Source organism: Bemisia tabaci, chromosome 4 (genome assembly GCF_918797505.1).
Source record: "Bemisia tabaci chromosome 4, PGI_BMITA_v3".
Classification (NCBI taxonomy): Eukaryota; Metazoa; Arthropoda; class Insecta; order Hemiptera; family Aleyrodidae; genus Bemisia; species Bemisia tabaci.
This window is the reverse complement of record NC_092796.1, coordinates 36,906,682-36,932,600: the sequence shown is the minus strand read 5'-3', so window position 1 is coordinate 36,932,600 and position 25,919 is coordinate 36,906,682. Positions and strand designations below refer to the sequence as shown.

Genomic DNA, 25,919 nt, shown 5'->3' with positions numbered 1-25,919 from the left:
TCCACCATCGTACACATATAATTACATATTAGTTTAAAATCAGTGCGAGTAATGTTTTGAGGGTAAAGTGTTCTCTATTCTCCAACATTTATTAGCAGGGGTGCGAATAGCGCGGAGGCTGAGAGGTACTTGTTATTTTTCTAGATTTTTCAGATTTGCAATTTTTGTGGAATACTTACTGTGACTTTGGCACACATTCTAAAATTAACAAGAAATTCCACAAAAGTTTGATCAGCGCGTTGTGCTGACCTTCTTGCGAGAACCTAGCCCGAAGCTGAAAATTGCAGAGGCATGAAACAATGTTCACTTTGGTTTGTGAGATTTTCTTATAAACTTGGCATCCTCATATTTGTCCGACTTTTACCAAAATAATCTTGAAATTATCTCTCCCATCACCACATAGCAACAAAATTAGCATAAACATTCTTGATAAGAGGTGGCATAGTATCCAGAGACCCCTGAGAGTTTTGTATTAAATACTAATGATGCTCCTCTGGCAGAATTAAAAATTGACCATTCTAAACTACATACTCATATCAACAGCTCTTGCTGACAACAACCTGCTACCTTCATCAACTTAATCTAAAGTTTAGAATAATAGATAAGCCGCCAACTAATGTACTATCATTTCCATGCAAACAGTCAACCTTGTATTTATTGAGGAATGATAAATACAGTTTTTACTATGCCTTAGAGTTCTTACCATAATTCTTACCATTTGGAGTCAGGAAATAAAAATAATTGCTTCATTGTTTGCATTTTTATTGGCCAACTAAGTTCACAGTGGGAGCTTTCGTCTACTTGGTGTTAATGAAGGTAAATATTTATTCTTCTCTTATTTGGATGAGAATTACCTAGGTACATCAAATAGGTATGACATACTGTGACACTGGGTGCCGCTACTAGGTACTCTACTTATATTTCAACGATACTGGAAAAATTCATAACTCAGGTAAGGGCGTTATCTTGCAAGCTACAGAGCTAGTAATTAGTCATATTTCGATCCTTTGAGATTCTTTCATCATTCAGAAATAAAAAACTAAATTCAGCTGGAACAGGCACATTTCTAGGTAGGAATGTGACGGATCATTTATATCTAATTTATATCTCATCGTCATCTCACTTATCAAACAATGCTTCTCGTCCTCATCTTGTTCTAATCTTGTTGAGAGTAAAGGGACTCTAGTTGAGAGCAGGCGAAGATTTGAAATGCGCGCTACATATTCGGATTCGGTAGTCGCCTGGCAAAAGTGGTACCCGCCTGACGTCACAAAACTTCAAGATGGCAACAAAAATCAAACTGGGACAATAATCAAAGAAAAGGACTGTGGTGGTTACAAAGGAATACCTAAATGATCATTCATTTTTTCGAACCCTTATAATTTAAAAAAATTAATTTGAAGTGAAGTACGTATTTGGAGACTTTACACTTTACTGGGAGAACATCCAATGCCCAGCATGAGCATTGGAAACGTCATTCGTGAACTCAAAATGACCGACTTGTTTCTCTATGGTATTGTGGTATGATCTCTCTCTCTCTCTTTCAGTCAGAAAGTGCACGGTTGGACTATTGTTGTACGCAGAGTTTTTCAAATATTTCGCGTTTTTTTCCGGAAATTTGTGATCAGTTTTGCAATTGGATTACCCATCACTAGTTTTTTTAATTTTTGGTAAGTTAGATTAATGCAGCAACCATCATTATATACTCTTGTAAAATGCCTCTACCACTCCCATCGGAAATTTTAGGTTATGTGAGCATATCCTTATCGGCATCTTGACGGATAACGATGTAGTTTTTCCGGCTGTCATGGGATTCTAGGGATCTTCAACAATGTGACTTTCCGCACAATCAAATATTACACTTACCTCTCATTCCCAGGCCACGTATCTTCTGTAAACTTCAATCAGTTGTGCCCCAAAACTTAGAACGGTACACGGTTTGTCTGCGCTACCAACTGTTCAATTTGGTCCCAGAAATTGATTGTCGGAGCTTTAATTTCTTTTGTAATTGCTCCTACACTCTATTGAACCTTGAACTTGCTATCGTTGATTCAGGACTTGACTTTTTTCCCTCCTTGAGATGACCATTGTCAGCAATATGTCAAGTTTCAATATCTGTCAGGCGCAAGATAACTTTCTTTGCTTATGATAAATTCACTGATGATTTTGTCCAACAAATCCCTCGAGTTATTAACACTTTAATGACAAGTAGATGGCAGAATCTGGTTTCTACCATTGAACTTCTTACAATGTGTTTGGTCCCATGATCTTAGGTACTAAGTATTACATTTGATGAGAAGCCAATATTGTTTGGTGAAAATGATGAGTGATGCGGATATTTTTAACTTTTGAAAGGCATTTGTTAGTTTAAATCAGCCAATTGCTGCCTTTTAGTCTTCAGCATTTTTCTTTATTTTGGGTAACCCATTCAAGACATCTTGAAGCATAATAAACTTGACTCTCTTTGCTTCATGATGCCTTAAATTTACGCAAACTTGCAGTTCATACAGCATATATTTTTTGCTTACTTTGTATCAAGATGCTCACAGGCTCTTACCTACTTGAAATTTTCACCCATTTCTCTGGATTTTTAGAACATTTCAAAGGAAACATATCGTTACTGTTAGTCAGTGAGATGCCGGTCCCACATTGTTAGAAGAACAATGAGCCGTTCCTATTTTTTTTTAGTCGTGTAATGTGGACAAGAAGATGTCCATCTTTTCTTCCATGATTTTGTTGTTCTTTTGAAGCATACTCCTCTTTCCTTTTTGATGTGACATAATTTGTTTTTCATGAAATCTGGAGGGAACAGTACGCAAAGTATGCCTAGGTAGTAGCTTAGGCTTTTTGGTTTCTTAGCAAAGTTTTACGCCCAACAAACCCATTCTACAACACTGAAAAAACTGTTTGCCGCTGACCCATGACTGCGGTATTAGTCACCATTTTATGTATGGATCTATACTTTACTTACCTACCTTTGTCTTTCCTCAATTGATTAAATTCTCAAACCACCCTGTTTTCTTGCAACAACATTGTATGAATGCAAAAAGTGACACATTTTGTCATCACAAGTGGAAAAAAGTGAAAGCACTCGGGCTCTTTCAACGGCGAAGTATGGATGCAACTATTCATATTCTCAGGATATCCTTGTTGCATACACAAAAATTGCAGGCACTCTTAATTTATCAAGCACAACATATGACTTTGTATGGTTGTTACAAAGTTCTCAAAATTTTTCGATGTTGCAATTTGCACTCCTACTAGTTTCATCCTGGCAGCGTTGCTAAATGGTGCATTTTTCCGTCTTTCAGCATTTCCACAGATGCTTGGGGAACATTGATACCGCAAATTAGTACTGATATTATTTCCACAATTGGCACCACGCTTCCATATGCTACACGACTCGTCTGAATTTTGAAAATTTAATGTCAGACACAATTGTAAATGCAACACAGAAAACCCTTACCTAAGGACCAACAACTGCTATCATTCTTTGTGTTATTGTGCTTAAGAACACCACAGCGCCCGCAATTTTTTGTGTATGCAACACGTATATCCCAAGAACTTGAATAGTTGCATCCAGACCTACCCATTGAAAAAGCCGCAGTCAATTTTCCGCTCATGGTAAGAAAATGTGTCACTCACTGCATTCAAACTTTGTCATTGCACGAAGTTAGGGTTTGATTATTCGATCAAATTGGAAAAAAAAAAATGTGTTAGTTAATATCATAATAATAAATATTTACACAAAATGGAGACTTTTTCTGCAGCAATCACTAGCCTGACTTTACCAGCAAGTGCATCCTTGACCTTCTTCTGAATCTATTCATTTCATTAACTTGGAACTTTGGGATAGTCGTATCCTATAATTTATTTACCATCTTCCACATGTGGAAGCGTTGCCAAGTAGTGCAAATTGCAAGACCGTTAACCGCAAAAACGATCGGAATCACGACCTACCTTGATCATCGCTGTCTGAGACAAGTTTTCTTGGATTTCAAAATTCTCTAACTTTTCAGATATTTTAAACATAAAAATCCTCGACAGTCTTTTTTTTTTTTTTTTTTTTTTTTTGGGGGGGGGCATGGTTTTTCATATGGGTTAGGTAATTTTGATCACCAAAACCTCTGAGAACGAACTGCAAATCACCGAAATCATCGGTCCCGTTTCGTAGGATTGACATCCGCAATGCCTTCATGGAAACGTTTGCAGCAGTTGATTTGTGTAAATTTTCCTCATTTGGCAACGCTCCCATGGTGCCTCGCGACTCATCCGAATTCCGAGAATCTAAAAGTAAACGCGATTGCAATTACAATGTAGAAAATCCAACTACCGCAACAACAACCTTACAACCGTAGCAATACGTTGTGCTCAAGAAAGCCAAAACGCCTTCAAATTTTTATGTATGCAACACGGACATCCAGAAAACACGAATAGTTGCATTCCGACCTAGCCATTGAAAGGCCGTAGCGCCTTCATCTTTTTCTGCTTGTGATAACAAAATGTGTCACTTATCGCATTGGTATGTCGTTGTTGCATGAAAAAGGGCGCTTTGAGTATTTTATCAACTCACTGCTTTGGGCCTCAGGCGTTTCGCGTTAGTTTTATGATTTTACATCATAGAGTACGATACGGACGACGAAAGCTGGGGCACCGGCCCGAATTGGATTCTTTTCTGTCGGTGAATTTCTAAGGATTCTCATTAGGCTGCGAGAGGCTGTTCGTTACTAGCACCCAGCATGGCACTACGATCGTTTGACAATGCCAGGCCACTGTTCGCAGTGTTTGTTCCACTTGCATTTATTCGTCGATCTCGCACTGTCCTTGGGTGTTTTCTTAATTTATTCTGCTTCGTCGATTTGTCGCCGTTGACTTATTTTCATCCGGGCTGTCTCATCGAAAGAGCCAAATTAATTTTTATCCTTACTTCATCCCGCTAATGAGTTCAATAACGGTTGGAACATCAGTAGGAAGTGTAGCTCTAGTTCTTATCAACTGTCTCTCTTTTGTCACGCTTTAGTTTTAAAGAGGGTGACATAAGTTCCTGGTAGTTAAGAAAAACGTCGAATCAAAGAGCAGTAAAAACTCATCGGTTTTTGGATGAATTGAAGATAGGTTGTCGTATAAGTTCCCGAACTTTCTCGTTTTATTGACAATTTTTGAACTAGGTATTGCAATTTCGCTTGTTTTACGCATATATGATCCATGATATAGAGAAATTGCAATAAAGTATTTGTTCAGTTTCACGACATAGAAGGACAACAAGCGAACCTAGGATCTAGTCGCGATGAGAGAATGATCGATAACTCCCCATTTGAAGCTGCGGAAAAGAATCGAAGGCGTTCGTTCCGAACGCCCTGCTTAGCGATCTTTTTCCACAGGTTTAAATGACATATCAAGTGAACCATCGCAAAGCAAGTCACACTACTTACGACTAGGATCGCGATTAAATAGTTATCCATTCGAAAAGCATACATGTATGTTGCTCCGTGAGCTTCGATTGAACCGATACATGATGTTGTGAACTTGCCCGTAGGTATTTATCGAGATATTGAGGTGATTGCCCCGCAATTGCTCATTTTTTTACAAAATCGCCGAAACTATTTCGTATTTATCGCGATACTGAGATGAAAATCTCAATTTCCTATGATATTACGAATCCGTCGGACCAATCGCGTAATTCTCGATATATTGAAATTAAAATCTCGTAATTTTTCACTTTGTCATGAAATCAGGGCGTGGCAAATGAATGCAAGTAGGTATTGTGCTCGCATCGTTAAATGAGGAAATTAAGCGAGCAACTTTTCGAACTCCAGTGTAGGTATGTGGTATCACTCAAAAATGAAGGAAAATCGTGGCTTTTCGCTTGTCTCAAAAGACGGACGTCTATGAATGCGAGTATCATACTCTCATCGTTAAATGAGGAAATCACGCGCAGGAGGATCGCAACTATTCGAACTCCGGTGTAGGTATGTGGTGTCATTCGAAAATGAAAAGAAAGTGGCTTTTCACCTGCCCTAAACTACTATTTATATTACTCTAATAATATTCTATGATTATTATGCTGACGTCGTCATCAAATTCCCTTAAAACGGCTTAATCCCTAAAATTTGAAGATCCTATAGCCTGGATATGCTTTTATTCTCCGATGTTCAAGGAAAACAAATCCTATCCATTGACTGTGGATTTTGAATGGAATGTTAGCCATCTAATTTGCGAAAGAAAAAAAGAGCATCGCCACGAGTCTTCAGAAAATGATGCCCATGATACTAGCCAGTAGCGATTTTAATAACTAGCAATACTGTTTTTCCTCTCTTTAAATCCATCAAAAATATCGACCTCAGGTGAGGTAGCCTGCGGCCTGCCTCACCAAGAATCGATGATTTTACATACGCATTCATGTAGGTAAAACAGTGTTACCTTCCTTCAAGAAACGCCACTGATACTAGCTAAGCCCCCACCTTACATTGCTACCTAGTACCTATGAGAAATTCTCATAATCGCCTGGAAATGCGGCAATCCTGGGCGCGCATCGCGGGAAGGTGAAAGGTCTCCGATTGCTGGAGATCACTCTCTCCCTCACCAGCCTCAGTGCTCGCCGTGGTCCAGAATCAGACCTTTCCTCGGTGGACGGACTCTTTCGTATTGACGTCACGGAAAGGTATCGATTGGGATCGACTTATTTCTATTGTTCTATTTAAAAAGTTTTTTTGTTTATTTTTACATCGAATCGATTACGATTTCGATACGATTGAAACTTCCTCAAAAAGAGAATCTGTGTAGTGCTTTCTTGTCGCGTCGGTCTTGTCTAAATCGAGCGTCACATGCTCGCTGACGCTCGCCTTCAATTTTCGCGGTAGGCCAAAAGCCATCCTCCGAGCATCAATAGCTATCTATTTGAGGATTTTGCGTCCTGTTGTATCCAAGAATTCCCGCTATTTAAAAAAACTACATCGAAAGACTCGTTTCTTTGAGGGCCCCTTCTTCGAGTGACTTCAAGTATTTTTTCTGGTTTTCTTGGGTATACCCGTCTGGCACCTCCGGACTCCTCCGAAGAATGTCATAGGGCTAAGCTGCTCTTGCTCAGTTTTGGAGCATTCATTGATACTGGAACCCTGTCGTCAGGTTTGTCTCCCTTTACAGGTCCATGTCAGCACCCTTTGACTCCCCCTCCACCTTCACAGCTCCCTTCCCGCTCTTCCTCCTAGGATTCTGACGTCATTTTTGGACGGCCCCTAATGATCGACACCTGCTCCGGACGGACCGATCCTCGACTTATCAAAACGCGAGTATTCCCGTTTCGGACCGATTGCTGCCAGGGCCTGATTTACCAACTTGCCGCCCATGGGCCGCCTGTATTTTGCCGCCACCCTATCATTCGTTATGATTTATCAAAAAAAACCGTCAAGTGTGAACGTGCCGAAGGGAGAGGGGTGCATTAGACGCGTTCATTCTTGTTGGATACATCATTTGCGAAAACCCTGTCAACACTACTAGCAAAAGTTCACAGAACTTTGCGTAAAAGTTAAGTTCCGTATACCTATCTCCGTGTGGACGAGGCCTTCCATTTAAAGAAATGAACGCAAAAATTATGAAAGAACAAACAAAATGTGATTTAATAATTGTAACTTCCGCCGCCGCGCCGCGCTGATCACACCGTGTTCGACGTAATTCGTATAGTATTCCTACAGTCTTGTAGGCGCTTTGCGTCTCACGCTGACCGCACTGTGTTTGACGCAACGCGTGAAGTATTCATGCAGTCTTGTAGGCGCTATGCGTTTCACGCTGACCGCTCTGTGTTTGGCGCAATGCGTGAAGTATTCATGTAGTGTTGTAGGCACTGATATGTGTTACATGCCGACCGCCGCGCGCCGCTCCGAGGGTTTCTCCTTTTCATCTCAAGTCCTCGTCATCATTGCTCTCTGCGCAGCGCCGTTCCAGGCCAAATTGCGTGTTTGGTTTCTCTCTTAACTCGACTAATTAATTAAAGGTGCTGTCTCTTGTATCACCGAAAGACGAAAAAAAATAGAAATTACTATACTCTCAGGAAATGAGAGATTTTTTCACCTTTTCTCGTCTTTAATTTTTTTTCTGAATCCGATTTCTTTTATACCTATATTTAAAAAAATTACAACATTTGCCGCCATGGGCCGTGGCCCATGTGGCCATCCCCCAGATCCGGCCCTGATTGCTGCTCGACCTATCAATTGGGTCAGAGTTGCTTTGGTCACAGAATCGTGTTTTGATGCTTGATTCTTGTAGATTAGCCTCAAAGAATATAATATGCCCGCACAACAAGTTTTTACGTTTCATTTATTCACCGAGATATCGCTTTTTGTAAAGTTAGGTTTTTGACATCACCCACCGCGATAGTGACACCCTTGGTTTCTTCCACCTTGCTTTCATCCGAGTTTCACGTTGAGTAGTGCGAATGTGCGCCGCACTGACTCCAACTTGCTTTCATCAGTCGCACCGGTTATACAACTTGAAACCCGAATGAAAGCAAGGTGGAAGAAACCAAGGGTGTCACTATCGCGGTGGATGACGTAAAAAACCCAACTTATAAACTTTTCTCGATTTATATTGAACTTAGGCAGTTTCTGTTTGGACAGGTCTTATCATTCGAACACAATTCTGTGACCAGCGCAACTGACCCATTGCCAGTATTTCTGCCGTAGTTGCTCAAGACGACTCGATCCTCGACCCATCGAATGGAGTCGACCAGCGGGTTTGGGACCCCGTCTTGGTCGACTATGCTAATGCGAAAATGGGTGCTCTAATCAAGCCTCAAGCGCCCGGCCAGTTCGTCAGTCGTGAGCGCGAGTGGCTTGCCGGTGCCGGGCGTTTGTCGTCACGTGATCGGCGCGAGTGTGGTGTGATCGCGCGCGCCAGTTTCCGCTCCGTCGCGCTGTGCCAGTGCGTGTGCCCTTTCCTGGGCCCAATCCCACCGGTGCGTCGCCGGGAAAGCTGCCTCAATTACCGATTCCATGGTGAAAATATACATAATACCGTGGTTTTTCGGCAGGTCTCGTGGGGGTTAACGCTTGCTCCAGATTTGAACAGACCCTGGTTCGCGGTCGGCCTCAAGTTGAGGCAACGACACGGAGAAAAAACCTCGTGCGTGGGACCCGAAGTTTAGGTCATATGGATCTCTGAAGTTTTCGGATGGAGCATCTGAACACTTAAGCTCTAGCTGTCGAGGTTCGGATCACACATCTGAAACTTCAGTTCATACACCTGAAGTACTTCAGATGTGAGAACCGAAGTTCTTCGGATGTGAAAACCGAAGTACTTCAGACGTAAGAATTGAAGTTTCAGATGTGTGATCCAAACCTCAACAGCTGCACCTTAAGTGTTCGAGATCTCCATCCGAAAACTTCAGAGATCCATATGACCTAAACTTCGGGTCCCACGCACGAAGTTTTTTTCTCCGTGAAGGTTGCCACAGTCAGGAAATACCGGGAAATGTCAGGGAATTTTGAGAAGTCAGGGAAAATTTCCAGTTTTCACAATTTCCAGTTGACATTTTTGTCATTTCCAATAAAAAAAATGTCAGGGGAGAATCGTTCAGATATATTTGCTTTCTGGAATGAATTTGACGTTTCGAACTACAAATTTTGTCTGAACGGGGTTGCCACAGTCAGGGAATACTGGGAAATTTGAATTGCCTCTCGTAACCCAGCGCTATGAACTCTTCCTTGCACTCTCCCAGTTCTTCGGATTTTACGCCAAAAGCTCACCCTCTCTAAATCGATGAGCTTATACCTGAAGGAAAGGGTTGTCGTGTCGTTCAGTCAGAATTTCTTGTGTCGATGTTTTAAAGGGCATGACGAGTCGCGATCATTTTCACAACTACGTAAATCGCTGCGCTTGGAAAGTTGGCTCAATCACCGATTCAATGGTGAAAATATTCAACGACCACGAATGTTTTTCGGGTGGTTTTGTGATGCAACTGTAGAAAATGTGAACTTTACAACGCTGTATCACCAGAACGAACTTTGAACTCAATCTGAGACTTTCACTAGGGATGGTTGTTTCATCGTGGAGTATCGTTTGAGCCACATTTCGTCTTCTCCTGAACGTAGAAACGTAACTCCATTCCAAGGTTGCCAATTTGATTCAGGCAATCAATAATTTTACAAAACTACAACTGTGGAATTTTTATCTAACATTTTCTTGATTTTTGCATGAAATATATGGGAAAATCAGTATAATTTTCGGCCAGGAAAGCCCAAGATTTCCTCGGTTAATATATGCAATCTGCAAGGGGACATTTGGCAACACTGAAATGGAGTTACTTTCTTTTTCGAGGAAACAACGATTTGTACAATATTCCTCGCGTTTCCAAACCAGAGCATTTTTTGGACGCGACTTTGACAGTCGACAGAAATCGTTCAGCTAAAAATTAAGCCCACGTGGACTGAAATTCCCTTTTTTTCGTAGACTGCGTCACATACTTACTTTCATAGTCATATCATCACGCACATCTTTTTCGTTTCGTCTCCGTTTGGAGTTACTATAGAAACGGAGAGGTTAAAATTTGGAACAGGAGGCCGCCCGTGCCCGTGAGTCCACCGTTTGTCGTCGTTCCTTTGACATTTGGGCGTATCTCGATGTCCACGTGGGCCCTATTTTACATGTAAATCCATGCCTTCTGGGGCTCATGCGGGAATCAAGATACGTTCTCACGTCAGAGGAGCTATAATTTTGGCCTATACTGCTGTGCTGAGGAAGAACGCTGTATGAACATTCAAGAGTTGCCAAATCTCCTCTGATAAAATGTTTATTTTTGAGGAAAGTTATGAATGCTTTTCCTTGAAATTTTAAGGAACTTTAGTTGATATTGCGAACAAAATTATTGGTAAAATTGGAAGGAAAATATTCGTAAATTTACCTGGGAATTCGTGTTTTATCTAAGGACATTTGGCAACGTCTAAAGGTTCATACGGCGTTTTTCCTTAGCACGGCAGTATACGTTGACCGGCTCCCCCTGCCGTCAAAAAGCCGTCACCAGGGACCGCCTGTGTGCCCGCCCGTCCGTCCGTTCGTCGTGAAATGTCGATTAATTCGTGAATTAGTAAAGAAGGAGGCAATTAAATCGTTATCGGTGCTCGCCGGTTGTAAACAAGGCGCACAATAAACAGGAGCCCAACTGTTGCCTGGTGGTGCCGTCGTGGTTGTCACTTTTTGCGACGGACCACCGTTCTGCCGTTTTAAGGAAAAACGCCGTATGAACATTCAAGAGTTGCCAAATTTCCTCCAATTAAACGTTTATTTTTGAGAAAAGTTATGAATATTTCTCCTTGATATTTTCAGGAACTTCAGATCAAAATTTGAAAAAAATTCTCAGAAAAATTGGAAGAAATATATTCATAAGTTTACCAGGGTGTTTTATCGAAGAAAATTTGGCAACGCCTGATGGCTCATACGGCGCTCCTCCTTAGCACTAGCGTTGGTCGCAGTGGGGAGGCGTGAATGATCGATTATCGATGTTTCCCCATTCGAAGCTATAGTAAAAGATCGATTTTTAAGGTGTTCGTTGCGAACACCCTGTTTATTGATCCTTTTCCGTAGGTTTAAAAGGCAGATCAATCGATATATCTCGAATTCTCGAAGCACACCACGCCACTGGTTGGTTGTTTCTTTTCTCGCAGACGCAGTCGGAAACCGAATCGCCTAGGTTTTGTAGTGTGTAGCTGGTTCTTGAAAGGGTAGAGAAACCTCGAAAAGACTGGGAATTTCTTGCGTTGAATTTATTGCTCTCACAATCAGCTGAACTATGCCCTTTTGAAAGGGTTTCCGATCGGCGGTTTGGAAAATGTGGAAAGTCAGGAAAATTCAGGAACTTTACGGCGGTCTGGAAAGGTCAGGGAATGCATAGGAAAAGTTATGGAATTTTACGATCAAAATTTAGCAGAGGTTAACATAGTTGAAAGGACAAAAATTGAAGTGGAAATGTTGTTTGAAGTTCAGGGAATTCAAACATTTTGGAGTCTGAGAAAAGCAAGAAAAGGAAAGAAGAAATTATGGATACCCTCCTTTCGGCCCGTCAATAACCGATGCTTTCATTTATTTTTATTTAAGAGGTTTCACGAACAAAACACAAAAAAAACCTGAAATTCTCCGCAAATGTTCTTGGAAATGTGAAGCTTACTCATAGAAAATTTCAAAAAAAAACAGGTGGATAGTTATCAACACAAAAATGAGAATAAAAATAATACCCGAGAGGAGGCGTGCAACGTCGCATCTGGATCTAAGCATGTTTCAACTTCAGCCATCGATATCTTTCAAAGAAGTAGCTTCTGCCGACCTCCCTTCCAATACTGTGTAGTTCCCAAATTTGAAATTTATTGTGACTTTTAAGAAGCTTAACTTTACATATTGTCGAGAAAAGCGTTTTCATTCTCAGTGCCCTGAAACGGTCCGAAAAACGTTAAGAAATATATATTTATCATACGTAATTGAAATTTGAAAAAATTGGACAAAAGCATATGATTTGAAATTTAAGGAAATGGCCACCGCGCGTGTCGTGGATAGTTTTTGGAAAAGCTCAACTCGTCATCATTAAGTTGAGTGCCTTCAATAGGGGAGTACTCTCTTAGCGTTCGTAAGCCCTAGTGACCATGCAAACAAACATCCCTGCTGATTGTTTCCTGCCAACTGCCTCACAAGGGAGAGCGAGAGAAGAGACGCAATAAGAACGTCGGAAATCAATTTCTAAGGAATTCTCAGGTTCCTAAAACAGCTTGTTTTTTAAGTTTGGGAGGTGCTTTCAAGATTTTTCAATAACTTCATCGTTCTTCTCGTGAAATATGCCATTGGAGTCAGGAGTCAGTTCACAAATCCCCACACTTTCAGGGTTGCCACAGTCAGGGAATACCGGGAAATGTTAGGGAATTTTAAAAAGTCGGGGAAAATGACGAAAATGTCTGGGAAAATTTGTTAAATCACCTTTATTTGCTTTCTAGAATGGGTTTGAGGTTTCAAACAACAAATGTTGCCTGAAAACTAATTTCAATTATGTCTTCTTGACCATCTGTCTTATCTTCAATTGTCAGTAAATTTCACCAAAATGTGTCAGGAAAATCAAGGAAATGTCAGGGAATTTCATTTTGTAAATTCTGTGGCTACCCTGACATTTTGCAACAGGCCCATTTTTACTTTTCGTTATTTAACACAAACAAATGACAATTTGCCGGTGATAGATAATTGAACCAGAGCTGATGGGAAGGACAGAGTGTTTGCGATGCAACAACTGTCATAACAGGAGCGTGTGTCGAGCGGCTCGCGACAATGAAGCGTGACGCGGAGTTTTTGCATCCGCGCTCCGCGGACCGGCTGGACCTGCGTTCACGATGTCCACTTACGGAAGTTACGGACAAAGCTAGGTGCCGAGTGTCCTCCTCTTCCGCTCTGGAAGCGCAGCACGCTCGCTTTGTCAGCTGCGCCAGTGACACACAGATGCACGCTCAACTCCACGACTCAAGTTCATTGTCGACCGTAAGCACACTGGAAAAAAAACACATTTGATCCAGAGTCCAGACTCTTGAAAACATAGACAAGAAAAAATATTCTTGATTCAATCGGATTTTTGCTTGAATCAAAACTAAATCCGCTTAAATTAAGAGGCTTGGTTCTTGATTCAAGCTAGATTCTGATTGAATCAAGAGTACTTTTTCTTGTCGATGTTTTTAAGAGTCTGGACTCTAGATCCAATAAGTTTTTTTTTTTTTTTTTTTACGGTGCAGATAATACGCACTAGTGTATTTCTCTCGGAAAATACACTAATATACTAACTTAATGCCTACGTCATTCCTTCGATATTTGACCTATAGATGTATCTGTTAAAGGTAGTCAGGGGGAAAGGAAGGAAAGAAAATGGGAACTTCTGATATTTTAGTTCATTTTCCAACTTGTTAAACTCTTAGAAGCTCAAGTTAGGTTCAATTGACCCGGAGCTTGCTAAAAACACGTGGCTCGCGGGTTGTATGGGGCTGGTACATACAAGCTTCAGATATAGGTACACAAACGCAGCGTGCTTAATAAGAAAAAGTGGCATGAGAACGCAAAAACAAAAACTGAGTCTTGTCACAGCCAAAATAAGAAAGACGTATTTGGGCCTCGTTTTTTAACTGCTTTCCTGAATCTGAACGAGATTATTTGCATTGGTAGCATAGAGCGGAGCATGGAGAGTTCACGCCTCGTGCCATCGCGCCTTCAATGTTGCAGATGCAACACGGGCATCCATCAAGCACAAATAGTTGTATCTCTGCGCCGTCATCTAAGCCCGTCTGTTGTCTTGTTTTATTCCCATATTGTGTTGGTTCCGTTTGTCTCATTTGTTTTGGTGTCCAAAGGATACGTGAGCAACACAGCCAAGAAAAGAAAGACGTACTTGGGCTTCGTTTTTATCCGCTCTCCCGGATCTGAGCGACATTTCAATGGTAGCACAGAGCGGAGCATCGAGATCTCACGCCTCGTGCCATCGCGCCTTCAATTTTAAAGATGCAACACGGACATCCATCAAGCACGAATAGTTGTATCTCTACGCCGTCATCAATGCACGTCGTTTCCCTCGCTCTATTTCCATGTTGTGTTGACTCCGTTTGTCTTATTTTTACTTTTTAGTTGTGTTTCACGTCATACGTGAGTATCACAGCCAAAGATAGGAAAGTCGTATACCTTTTTTTTTTCCGTTCGTAATCAGGTTGAAAAATTCCAAATTTTGCGTCGCATTGTTAAGGAACGGCCTCTCGGATCTTTTCTGATCAGTTTCGGCCCAACCGTTGTGTCACTGCTTGAGTCACACTCGTCTCCATCCATCAACAAACATCCTGAATGGTGCCGAATTGATGCAAATGGTCTGAATTGGAAGACGGGTGACACGATGCCGAGAGAGCTTTTTCGTAAGCGGGTTAATAAGGCAGGAGCCATGGCAAACCGCTGAGTACACACCGGGACCGGTCGGACGAGGGGAGGCGGGGGTGGGTGCCGTTTCGGACGAATGCCGCCACAGTCCTCGTCGCTCCTCCGACGTAAAGGCGTAACTCAATTTTAACGTGAGCCCTGTTTTACGTATAAATCCATGCTTTCTGCGGCTCATGCGGGAATCAGGATACGCTCTTGCGTCAGAGACGTCTTGCGAGAGCCTTGAATCGACCAATTTCTGTCTTCTGCACGCCCGATCTGCTTCAACGAACTACACCTCTAGAATGGCCGCGAGATAGCAAACCTGCGTAACGCGCAAGGGCCGGTTTTTGAAGGCAGGAGGGGGGTGGGAGCCCAAGTATAGCTAACCTCAATCTCCATTTCTGCTGCGTCTTGCCCATAAGGATTACATGTGAAAATTTCAACCTATGTAAACTTTCATTTTTTTTTGAGGTTTGCTTTCAAAGTTCCTATTTTTTGAGTTAAGAAAACCTTTGGAGGTGCGATTATTATGCAATCTTTTCATTGCTATCACTTTATTCAACAATATTCGGCAAAATGTGGGCAGCGTCTGACATGGGTTTAGATGGCAGCCTGCTGTGTGAGCCCAAGTAAACCTAACCTATATCAACTTCAAAACGTTCCGGGTCTCTAACACTGGTCGGCCATTCTAGAGGTGTAGTTCGTTGATCTGCTTGCTCTCCCGTTCTCAGGAACAACGCCGCATGAAATTTCAGATGTTGCCCAATCTCCAGGGTTCCGGTTCTCCAGAGAATTAATGCATGTTTTTTTCTTCTTTCTTTCCACAAAATTTTACCCACAATTTTATCTGAAAAATCTGCAAATGTCAACGGGAAGTAGGCTCTCATATCTTTTTGCTCGAATCAATATTTTGTCGGAATAAAGTGAACGTCCAAATCACGCGGAGTTTTTTCGTTACGGCAGTGCTTGAGTTCAACTTACGCGGTTTGTAACCACGTGACATGGGAATGAAAAGGGAATTTTAGACGTTGCCAAAGTTATTCCTTCTTTTTTCCCCACAAAATACCCAAAATTTTATCTGAAATAAAATGTCAACGGGAAGTAGGTACTCATATCTTTTTGCTTGAATCAATCTTTTGTCGGAATAAATTTGTGAACGTCCAAATCACGCAGAGTTCTTTCGTTATGGCAGTGCTCGAGTTTAACTTGCGCGGTTTGCAACCACGTGACATGGGAATGAAAAAGGATTTTTAGACGTCACCAGGCTTATTCCGATGAAAATTGAATTTTCTCCAAATTAAATTTATATTTTTCTTTGACTTTGTTATTCACAATTTGATCTAAAATATCTGAAAATTCCAAAAGGAATAAGTATTTAAATTCCTCTCGTAGACCAAATATTTTGTCTAGAGGAATTTGACAACACTCGGAAGTTCATACGGCGTTTTTCCCTCGTACGACAGAACTCGCGTTGATCTTGTTTAGCTTATAAACATATCAGAGTGGCGGCATGGAAATGAAGTGCGGCGCGGCGCCGATGCAATCTCATCAATATGCCGTGCGAGACCGCGAATAAGCCACGGGTGCGCCATGAACTAATTTCTGAGCTAACTCCACGGAAATGATATCGAGCAACCGTGACAACTGCTGAAAACTGAGATGCGTTCTTTATAGATATCATTTAAGCACCACTATATCAAGAGAATGAACATAGAAGGGGCTGTTATTTGAAATCCAAAGACAAAGCAATGGATAAACAAGTCAAAGAGATAAGGGAGCGATCATATTGGTGGAAAGCGATTGGTTGCAATTAACGAAGGCTCTAAGTAATAGGCTCACTAACGACAACCCACGAGAGACCTCATAGTTAGTCCATAATCGAGACATTTTTCGGTAAAAGGAAGTATGAGACTTCTAATGCCGCTAAGATTGTGCAACGTAGTTCTCTAGTTGCAAGTAACTTATTATCCGACATTTCTGCTAAGAATTTTCTCCTGAATTTGGTTCGAGTTTCTCCTCAGTTTTGTAAGAAAGTAAATGGACTGTGAATGAATTTCATCTGCCGCAAACGCTACAAAAATTGCACAGCATTAGCAGCATTGCAAACCTGCACCCTTTTACCGAAGAATGTCTTAATTTTCCCCCTTAGTCTACAACAACCACCCGTTCCAATCATCAAGATAGCTCCATTTGTCCTTTGCCTTCTTCGTCTATTGCCTCTTCAATCCAGTCCAATAATCAGCCCGCTGGATCCATCTCTGATTAGATAAGCGATCGTAGGCTTCTTGGAGCACGTATGTTCCAAAATTGGTCAAAAAGTAAATTAATCTATCAGGAGAAGACAAAGCCCGTACTCATAGTAGAATGTTTCCTCTAGCAATCTGTAAAATCTGACATACGCCGGTAAAAGTACATACTAGCTTTATTCGACCGGACTATTTTGAAGTCGTCTTAACAAGACCTCCAAATGACGCTAAATGTATTTTTCAAGTTTATATCCTAGGTTTATTCATGATCGTTGGGCCTCCATGGTTCCCACCTTAAAAATTTCCTTTTCTTGAGCCTGTCGTCAATTACTGACGGCACAGCGCTCAGTTTCCGGTTTTGTTGCCACCATGCTCGCCATCGGTGTTGAGTTACCCTCGCTTGAGCACGACGTCAATCAGTTTTGACCGTGTGCTCAGCCTCAGGTTTATTTACACCGTGATCGTTGACACCGTACTTCTCATCGCTTTTGAGTTTCCTTATTCGCTTGAGTAGGATATCACGATTGGTTGACATCGTGCTCAGCCTTCGGATTCGTTGACACTGTAATCATTGACACCGACCACGTTCTGATTGTGAGTGTCCTTTGCGTGAGTCCAACGATTCTGCTTGTTGACACCGCGCTCAGAATCCGGGTTTGTTTACCTGCTGTTGTTCGCTATCAAGTTTTCAGTGGGTTCGTTGACACCTACAACTCGATACCAGTTGTGAGTTCCCACCGCATGAGCAAGACGTCAATTGTTGACACCGTGCTCAGCTTTTGGGTCCGTTGACGCCGTGATCGTCGAGATGGAACGCCGTTTATTCATTGCAGCGTTATCGCGAGAGGTATCACCCAGGCCAGACCGGGAATAGGTTTGTTTTGGTATTTGGCAGTTGGCAGTTGGCAACGGGAGCCCGGGAACTTCTCGCGTCATGTCTCCTCCCTCCTAACAGTGTCGTCGTCGTCCCCGGCCCCCCGAGTTTTGCCCCCTTGCCTTGCCTCAGACACTCGGACGATGTTGACCGTGTCACCTCTCTCGTGTCTCCCTGTCAAGTGTCGGGTGATCGACGAGCCGATCTCTTCTCCCTGCTGCCCCCCCCCCCCCACCCCCCGGTCACTTTCCCGCATTTCGGGGCATCCCGCAGGTGGAAGTCGGTGAGGCGTTAGTTCCAGTTCAGTTAACTTTGCTGAAAGCACCGGGCTTTTCAGACAGTGGACCAGTATACTGCTGTGCTAAGGAAGAACGCCGCATGAACATTCGAGAGTTGTCAAATTTTCCTTGCTAAAACATGTATTTTTGACGAAATTTATGCATATTTTCCCCTAAAGTTTTTGGATTAAATTGCGTACAAAATTGTCTGAAAATTTTGGGGGAAAAATATTCACATTTTTCATTAGTAAATTCGGTTTTTATCGAAGGAAATTTGGCAACGTCTGAAGGCTCATACGGCGTTCTTCCTTTGCACGGCAGTATACAATGTGCGAATTGAACCATTCTGATACATGATTCTTCACCTAAGTAGAACACGATTCGCACAACTAAAATTACCGGAACTAACTCCTCACGAAGATTCTGGACGCGTGAATTTGAACATCCCGCCCATGAAAAACAAAAGTCTACGTGAGTGAAATCGCGCACGAAACGTCACCATAGCAGTCTCTGCGGTATGCAAATACGGTGGCATCAATTTCGGGGCTTCGGCTCGGCTGTTGCATGTTGTTCAGTTTGCACAACACAAGATGAGTAGGAGCATTGCTCGATTAAAAGAAAAGACAGAAATGAAAATAAGAAACTAGCACCTAGCAGCAAACCAATCACATACATAATTTAAAATGTGTAAACTTTCAAACAAATAAGTAATCACGGTTGACGACGTCTATGGAGCTATCAGTATGAAATGTTCCCGTTTTGATCGAATTTAATTAAAGGTTGCTAACATTTTAACCTCATTTCTCCTGAATTTTGAACGCGCCACTATTGAAATCTAATCCCATCTCAATCAATTTATCACCGGATTTTGTTTTCAAAATCTCGATGAGATTCGTGTCTTTTGCCCTTATTTTGACCAAATTCCCATCAGCTTTCTATTTTTTTTGTCTAACTTGGATACAAATTTTTCCAAATTTTCATCACTTTTGGACCAATATATTCTGAATTTGATACCATTTTAACCTGACCTCAAGGCTGGCGGAACCTTGTTCTTGTTGGTCGGTTGCTAGAAAGCAAACGCCTTTCGAAACCGCACCCTAACCTAACCTAAACCGCACCCTTCTTTGTCCCGTAGGTCCTTAACCTGTTCCCTTTATCCTCATCCTTCTGCCCTCTCCTGTTGCGCATGCGTTCGTGACGTCATATCGGTTTGCCGCAGCCATGAATGATCAGTGTCGAATAATGACGTCATCGTTTGGACTCCCAAGATGACCGCGTCTGTTAATGATGCTACCGAAACCATTGGCCTGCTGAACCTCGATTTCACCGTCATCGATATCGATTCGGACAATATGTCGCTCGGCGTAAGTACCCAGCTCAGTTTAAAAAGAAGTGCATGTAGAAGAGCATAAATGCAATTTGGGTTTGCATGTATAATTATGAAAACAGCTACGGGTTACATAGACATACCGGCCGTTCCGGGCTCAGGGGCCGAAAGTTCCGGGTGCTGGAGCCATAGCTTTGACGGCTGCTGCTACAGCCGAATTTTCGGCCTCTGAGCCCGGAAGGCGGACGGTATGTCTGTCGTAGGCAAATAGTGAAATCAGGCATTTTGTCAAATGCCTAGGCAGATAGCCAAATTTTGATTGTCTACAAAATTTTGTGAATTTATAGCGGAGAGCTCACGAGTTTTCAATATTTGTGGAAAAATATCTCATCCAACCGACAAACTCTCTTTCTCTCTTCCTCTAAAATTGCTTCTCATATTTTTTAATGTTGAAATGAGCTTGTTCAGCAATTCGTAATTCTTGCATTTTTGGAAACTAGAGAGTGCACAGAGTTCACAGGAATTTTCCCCGATTTTTTTGAGCAATATTAACACACGAAATACGAGTCCAAAAGTCCGTATTTTGGGCTCCCATTTAAACGCGCGCCGCTTGGCCCATCTCAAAATGGCGCCCATTTTCTCCGTCCGGCGGTGGCCACACTTTTGACCCGGCGTGCCGGCAAGGTACCTCTGCATGCCTCTGCCGTGTGTGGGTCGTATAAACAAACGAAGATTGATAACACAAATGATCCAAACAACTCGAAATCTCTTAATTTTAATTGATTTAAATCCATTTTCGACTTCAACCAAGCATTTGGCAATAATATTCATCGTATTTTACAACCAGGAGCCACGGCCTATCGGCTCATTTTAAGGTGCATTCTGAAAATCAGTCTTACAAGTCCAGTGTCCAAACCCAGACTTTCTTCTTTTACTTTTTTTGACCATTCTCTTTTCATTTTCGCCTCAAATCAAATGTTTTGCAGTTTCTTTGTCTTAAGTATGTGGTCCTGAATTCATTCAAGAGTTAGAAGTTCACCATTTATTTAGTATTACAGCCTTTTAACCTCTCAAGCTTTACCGATATGATCTCATGTAGTTCGAGGTTTCTTTGGCCCAAACCAAGTGATTACATATCTGATGTGTGTCTTATGGCTCTTCAAATTCGCAGTTTAGAAGTAAATCAGAGACTACAATTACTTAATCCAGTTCTGCTCTCATGTTCAATGTTTGTCATAAGTGTTTGTTCGTGTCTGTTCTTTATAAGTGACCACTGTAGTGCATATACTTATACACAGTTATGCTATCGGTACAGGTATTATTTCTTGTTTTCTACAGTCAGACTTTCTCTTAAGCGCAATAATTGACCAAAGAAATTCACCTAGTTGCGTAAATAATTTGGTGTATAGATATTCTGTTAATGTCTCCTTGCGGTGATTCAAAGTTTCTGAGATCTATCACAAGTGGATTTTGCATTTAGACGGTCACTCTTGTCTGATAAAATTACTGCTCTAGCAGCTTCAAATTTATACTTTGATCTCTGATTCATCACTAAATGACACTCATGCGGTGTCATTTATCTTTAATCAGTTCAAAGCTATTTCGACAATGAATCATCAAAGGTCCGATCGAAGAAGGAATTTTCTGGTGAGTGCTGCGGCTGAACCGACATCACAACTCATTTTTCAAAAGCATCAACTTATAAAAATTTATCAGGAAGTGGTAATGGTAAGTGGAAATCATGGTAGTGCTCGCTTCTTTCATGAGCAAATTGTGCGCTCAAAATTTCAAAATCTACTCACCTGCATGTTTATTTGAAGAGGAATACGACATGATATGTAGCAGGCTACACTTCATCTATGAATAATACGTAAATTTGTCTTGAGAGCATTCTTAGGAAACTTCCACAATTTTTAGTTTTATTCCTGAGAGAAAATTTGGAGACGACTCTGCTGGTATTCCCAGGGATTTTTCAGAAATTTTGTACTTCATAGGTATCATCAAATACTTAAGTATCAACAGATATTGTACAAGACAGAAAATTTATTTGAGGATTCCTGCTAGTATGTTGTGTTTCCTGCAGAAACAAGGCTCATCATATTTCATGGAATGAAGTAATCAAAAACTACTTACTTACCTACAGCTTGGTCAGTTTCATGTCTTCCTAGAGTGAAGAAAATTTTTTTTTTTTCTCTCTATTTAAGAATTCAGGGTGAATCAAACCTGTCCAACAAACATTTTAATAAAATCCCTTTGTTCAAAAACACCTAAGAATCATTTCAATGGTAAAGTTGCCAACGATTCTTGTTAAAAGTCTGAAAGTCGGCTGGTTTACTGAATTTCTCAGGTACAGATGGATGGAAGGATTTTGAAAAGACATAGAATTACATCCTCCCATAAGAATATGTAAGGAACATGGTTAAGGTTATCTGGGGATGACATTTGTAACATTTCGTTGCATGATTTTATAATCGAAGAGAAACAGAAAGTCTGAAACTTTGTAAATCTACGTTAGTGGTTTTCTAGTTAGGCTATGACATTGATATGCTCGTTTTGTTATCAATTAATCTCCACAAAGGTAAGCATACTTACAAAAACTGTACCACAAGAGATGCGGATGTAACTTGTGATACCTTAGTGACTTTACAAATCTTACCTGTTAAACTACCAGCTGCCCGATTATTGAAACTATGTCAGCCCGACATGAAAAGACATAGCCCTATCATATCCATGCAATATATTCGAATTTGATGTCTTGTCAGGTTGCTCTAAGCCTTCAATAATCGGCCTGCTGATTAGCCACTTCCAGACGAATGATCATGTCTTGGTTGATGCTTTCGATAGTAGAGTTGTGATGTCGGTTCAGCCGCAGCACTCACCAGAAAATTCCTTCTTCGATCGGACCTTTGATGATTCATTGTCGAAATAGCTTTGAACTGATTAAAGATAAATGACACCGCATGAGTGTCATTTAGTGATGAATCAGAGATCAAAGTATAAATTTGAAGCTGCTAGAGCAGTAATTTTATCAGACAAGAGTGACCGTCTAAATGCAAAATCCACTTGTGATAGATCTCAGAAACTTTGAATCACCGCAAGGAGACATTAACAGAATATCTATACACCAAATTATTTACGCAACTAGGTGAATTTCTTTGGTCAATTATTGCGCTTAAGAGAAAGTCTGACTGTAGAAAACAAGAAATAATACCTGTACCGATAGCATAACTGTGTATAAGTATATGCACTACAGTGGTCACTTATAAAGAACAGACACGAACAAACACTTATGACAAACATTGAACATGAGAGCAGAACTGGATTAAGTAATTGTAGTCTCTGATTTACTTCTAAACTGCGAATTTGAAGAGCCATAAGACACACATCAGATATGTAATCACTTGGTTTGGGCCAAAGAAACCTCGAACTACATGAGATCATATCGGTAAAGCTTGAGAGGTTAAAAGGCTGTAATACTAAATAAATGGTGAACTTCTAACTCTTGAATGAATTCAGGACCACATACTTAAGACAAAGAAACTGCAAAACATTTGATTTGAGGCGAAAATGAAAAGAGAATGGTCAAAAAAAGTAAAAGAAGAAAGTCTGGGTTTGGACACTGGACTTGTAAGACTGATTTTCAGAATGCACCTTAAAATGAGCCGATAGGCCGTGGCTCCTGGTTGTAAAATACGATGAATATTATTGCCAAATGCTTGGTTGAAGTCGAAAATGGATTTAAATCAATTAAAATTAAGAGATTTCGAGTTGTTTGGATCATTTGTGTTATCAATCTTCGTTTGTTTATACGACCCACACACGGCAGAGGCATGCAGAGGTACCTTGCCGGCACGCCGGGTCAAAAGTGTGGCCACCGCCGGACGGAGAAAATGGGCGCCATTTTGAGATGGGCCAAGCGGCGCGCGTTTAAATGGGAGCCCAAAATACGGACTTTTGGACTCGTATTTCGTGGGTTAATATTGCTCAAAAAAATCGGGGAAAATTCCTGTGAACTCTGTGCACTCTCTAGTTTCCAAAAATGCAAGAATTACGAATTGCTGAACAAGCTCATTCTGCTGTATTCTTTGACATGTTGAACATTTCAAGATAAGTGTCCACCCAGGAGCTAAAAATCGTTCAAAATACTATTTTGTGATGCAAATTTTTACTGAGAATTTTTTCTTACGGGGTCAATTAATTCTTTGGTCTAAAATTAGGAAAAGAATCAGAATTTCAATCATAGCTAGAATATTTGACTATTTGCCTAGGCATTTGACAAAATGCCTGATTTTCCTATATTTGCCTGCGACATGTCTAACAGCCCGCAAGCACGGCTTTCACGGCCTGAGTTTTTCTCCAGTGCAGGATCAAAAGGCACATATTTGTCTACCCTGAAGAAAATATACTTACTTATTGTAAAATCTTCAATTTTTGGAATTTCCAACCGTCTAATCTCAGTGTCCTATATGCCACTGATTATTGCCGTGTACTCATGTGCTAGTTACACGTGTTGCGATTTCACACGATTTAGGCAAACTCAGTGAAGTCAGTTTTTACCAATTTTGTCTATTTTCTGCCATTTTACATCAAGTAATTCGGAAACCGCGTTTCAAATTGGCAATTCTGGACAGAATTTTCGTTTCACGGCGATTGAATGAACCATATTTCCATTAGCATCGTTTATAGCTCAGAAATTAGCGATAGACCTGGAATTTTTAAGAAAAAAGAGTTAAATCAAGTCAGAATGCTCTGAAAAAGAGGGCGTAATATTAAATGAGCGCTTTCATAAATAATTCCGATTTGATATGCTGGTCGGTCTTTGCCTTTGTATTGAATAATTTAACTTAATCAAATTCAATTTAAATTCGATCGTATGGAAATGAAAAGGCTCTTCAATTAATGTGATCAGAAAAATAACCCAGAAGTACCTAAGGTATGAATTATGTTAATGAAAACTTTTACAAGCCGCATCACATATATCAAGCGTGTCTTTTAGGAAGATCGATAAATCTTAAAAGGAATCCTTATCGTGTTCTCAAAATTCAGATTATTGTCTAAAAATCGGTGGAGGAAACGCCTGGAAAAATCAGAATGTCTCATTGAGAAATTTCCGTGGTCATCCTGGCGAAAAAATCCTAGTAAAACTTATTTAGAATTTAAATGTTCCACCATAAAGAGTAAAATTTCCGCAAATTTTCGAATTTACTTTATGAACTATTTATTTACCCAAACACTCTTGAAGTTGTTGTCAATCAGCTTAGTAATCTGCCGAAATTCCCAATAAATTGATAGTTTACGAAGCTCGCCCTCTTGGGAAGGGGGGGGGGGGGGGGGGCTTAGCCTTAGTGCCGAGCTCAAACAGCCACTGACATATGAAGTTGCTTCCGTCATACAAACAGCTTTTAACGAACGAAGAAGAAAGTTTTCAGGTAAAACTTCGTAGAATTGCAATGTAATAACTTTAGTATCCATGGTCCTCCCCCCTTCAAATACGAGGGCGTTCCACTCCTGAGAGAGCTTTTTGAGGAAAAATAACGAATGCCGAAGCCCTAAACGATGACTTGTGAGCAAGACCTCAAAGGTGAAAATAGATAAGAATTTCAAAAGTTCATCTACGATTATTTTTTTATCACGAACTTTAATAGTTTCCGTGATAAGCGGAGAGCGCTGCTGCAGTAGCTTATCAAAAGACTTCATAAGCCGGCGCCGGTATTGTCAGGTCTCGAACGGCTTTTTTTTCATCCGATCGTCGTAGAAAAGAAAGCCTTTTCAAATCCGAACTCGGCTCCGCGGTGCTACAAGCTGCAATGCGCTGAAAATGCGCCGCGCGGGCAATCACAAAGCGTCGTTTTACCACCAGAATTCAGTGCATGATTTCGCGTTTGAGCCCTTTTTCAGAAATTTGAATTAAAATTCTCTTTGCACCCAAGTCCTCGATTCGTCGCCTTCCGGCTGAAGTATCAAAAGCGCCATGCGACGTTTCAAAATTTCCGTCGCCATTTTATTTTTTCACAGAGAAACTTTCCAACGAACCTGTCCGAAATTCCGCTGAATTTTCTTCGTGCTACCGATAAAATTAAGTGAAATTTTTGAACGGGTTCAGCCAACAATTTCTCTGTAAAAAAATAAAATGGCGGCGGAAATTTGGAAATGCCGCATGACGCTTGTGATACTTTTGCAGTACACTGGAAAAAAACCACATTGGATCTAGAGCCCAGACTCTTAAAAACATCGACAAGAAAAAATACTATTGATTTAATCAGATTTAAGCTTAAATCAAGAAC

At 41.0% G+C, this 25,919-nt stretch overlaps 1 protein-coding gene and 1 long non-coding RNA gene across 4 annotated transcripts in view; one reads left to right on the top strand and one right to left on the bottom strand.

Annotated features, from left to right (window-relative positions):
* Positions 1–1,513: 1,513 nt before the first annotated feature.
* The window catches only part of LOC109031473 (vacuole membrane protein 1), a 40,282-nt gene continuing 15,876 nt past the window's right edge, over positions 1,514–25,919 (top strand). Inside the window, exons 1-2 of one of the 3 annotated variants that reach the window (XR_011899766.1) lie at positions 8,828–8,990; positions 19,528–19,672. Coding sequence is in view for 1 of the 3 variants with exons in the window: in XM_019042990.2 (XP_018898535.2) it covers positions 19,577–19,672 (96 nt within the window). In the remaining 2 variants the exon portion in view is untranslated. Of the gene's footprint in view, positions 1,671–8,827; positions 8,991–19,527; positions 19,673–25,919 lie in introns of those variants that run through there. The other 2 variants (XM_019042990.2, XM_019042991.2) reach the window with 2 other exon arrangements.
* On the bottom strand, positions 9,334–25,182 carry LOC140224500 (uncharacterized). The gene is made up of 3 exons (XR_011899767.1): positions 24,862–25,182; positions 24,046–24,341; positions 9,334–12,413 (listed from the first exon to the last, which is right to left on the bottom strand). It is a non-coding gene; the product is annotated as an uncharacterized lncRNA (long non-coding RNA).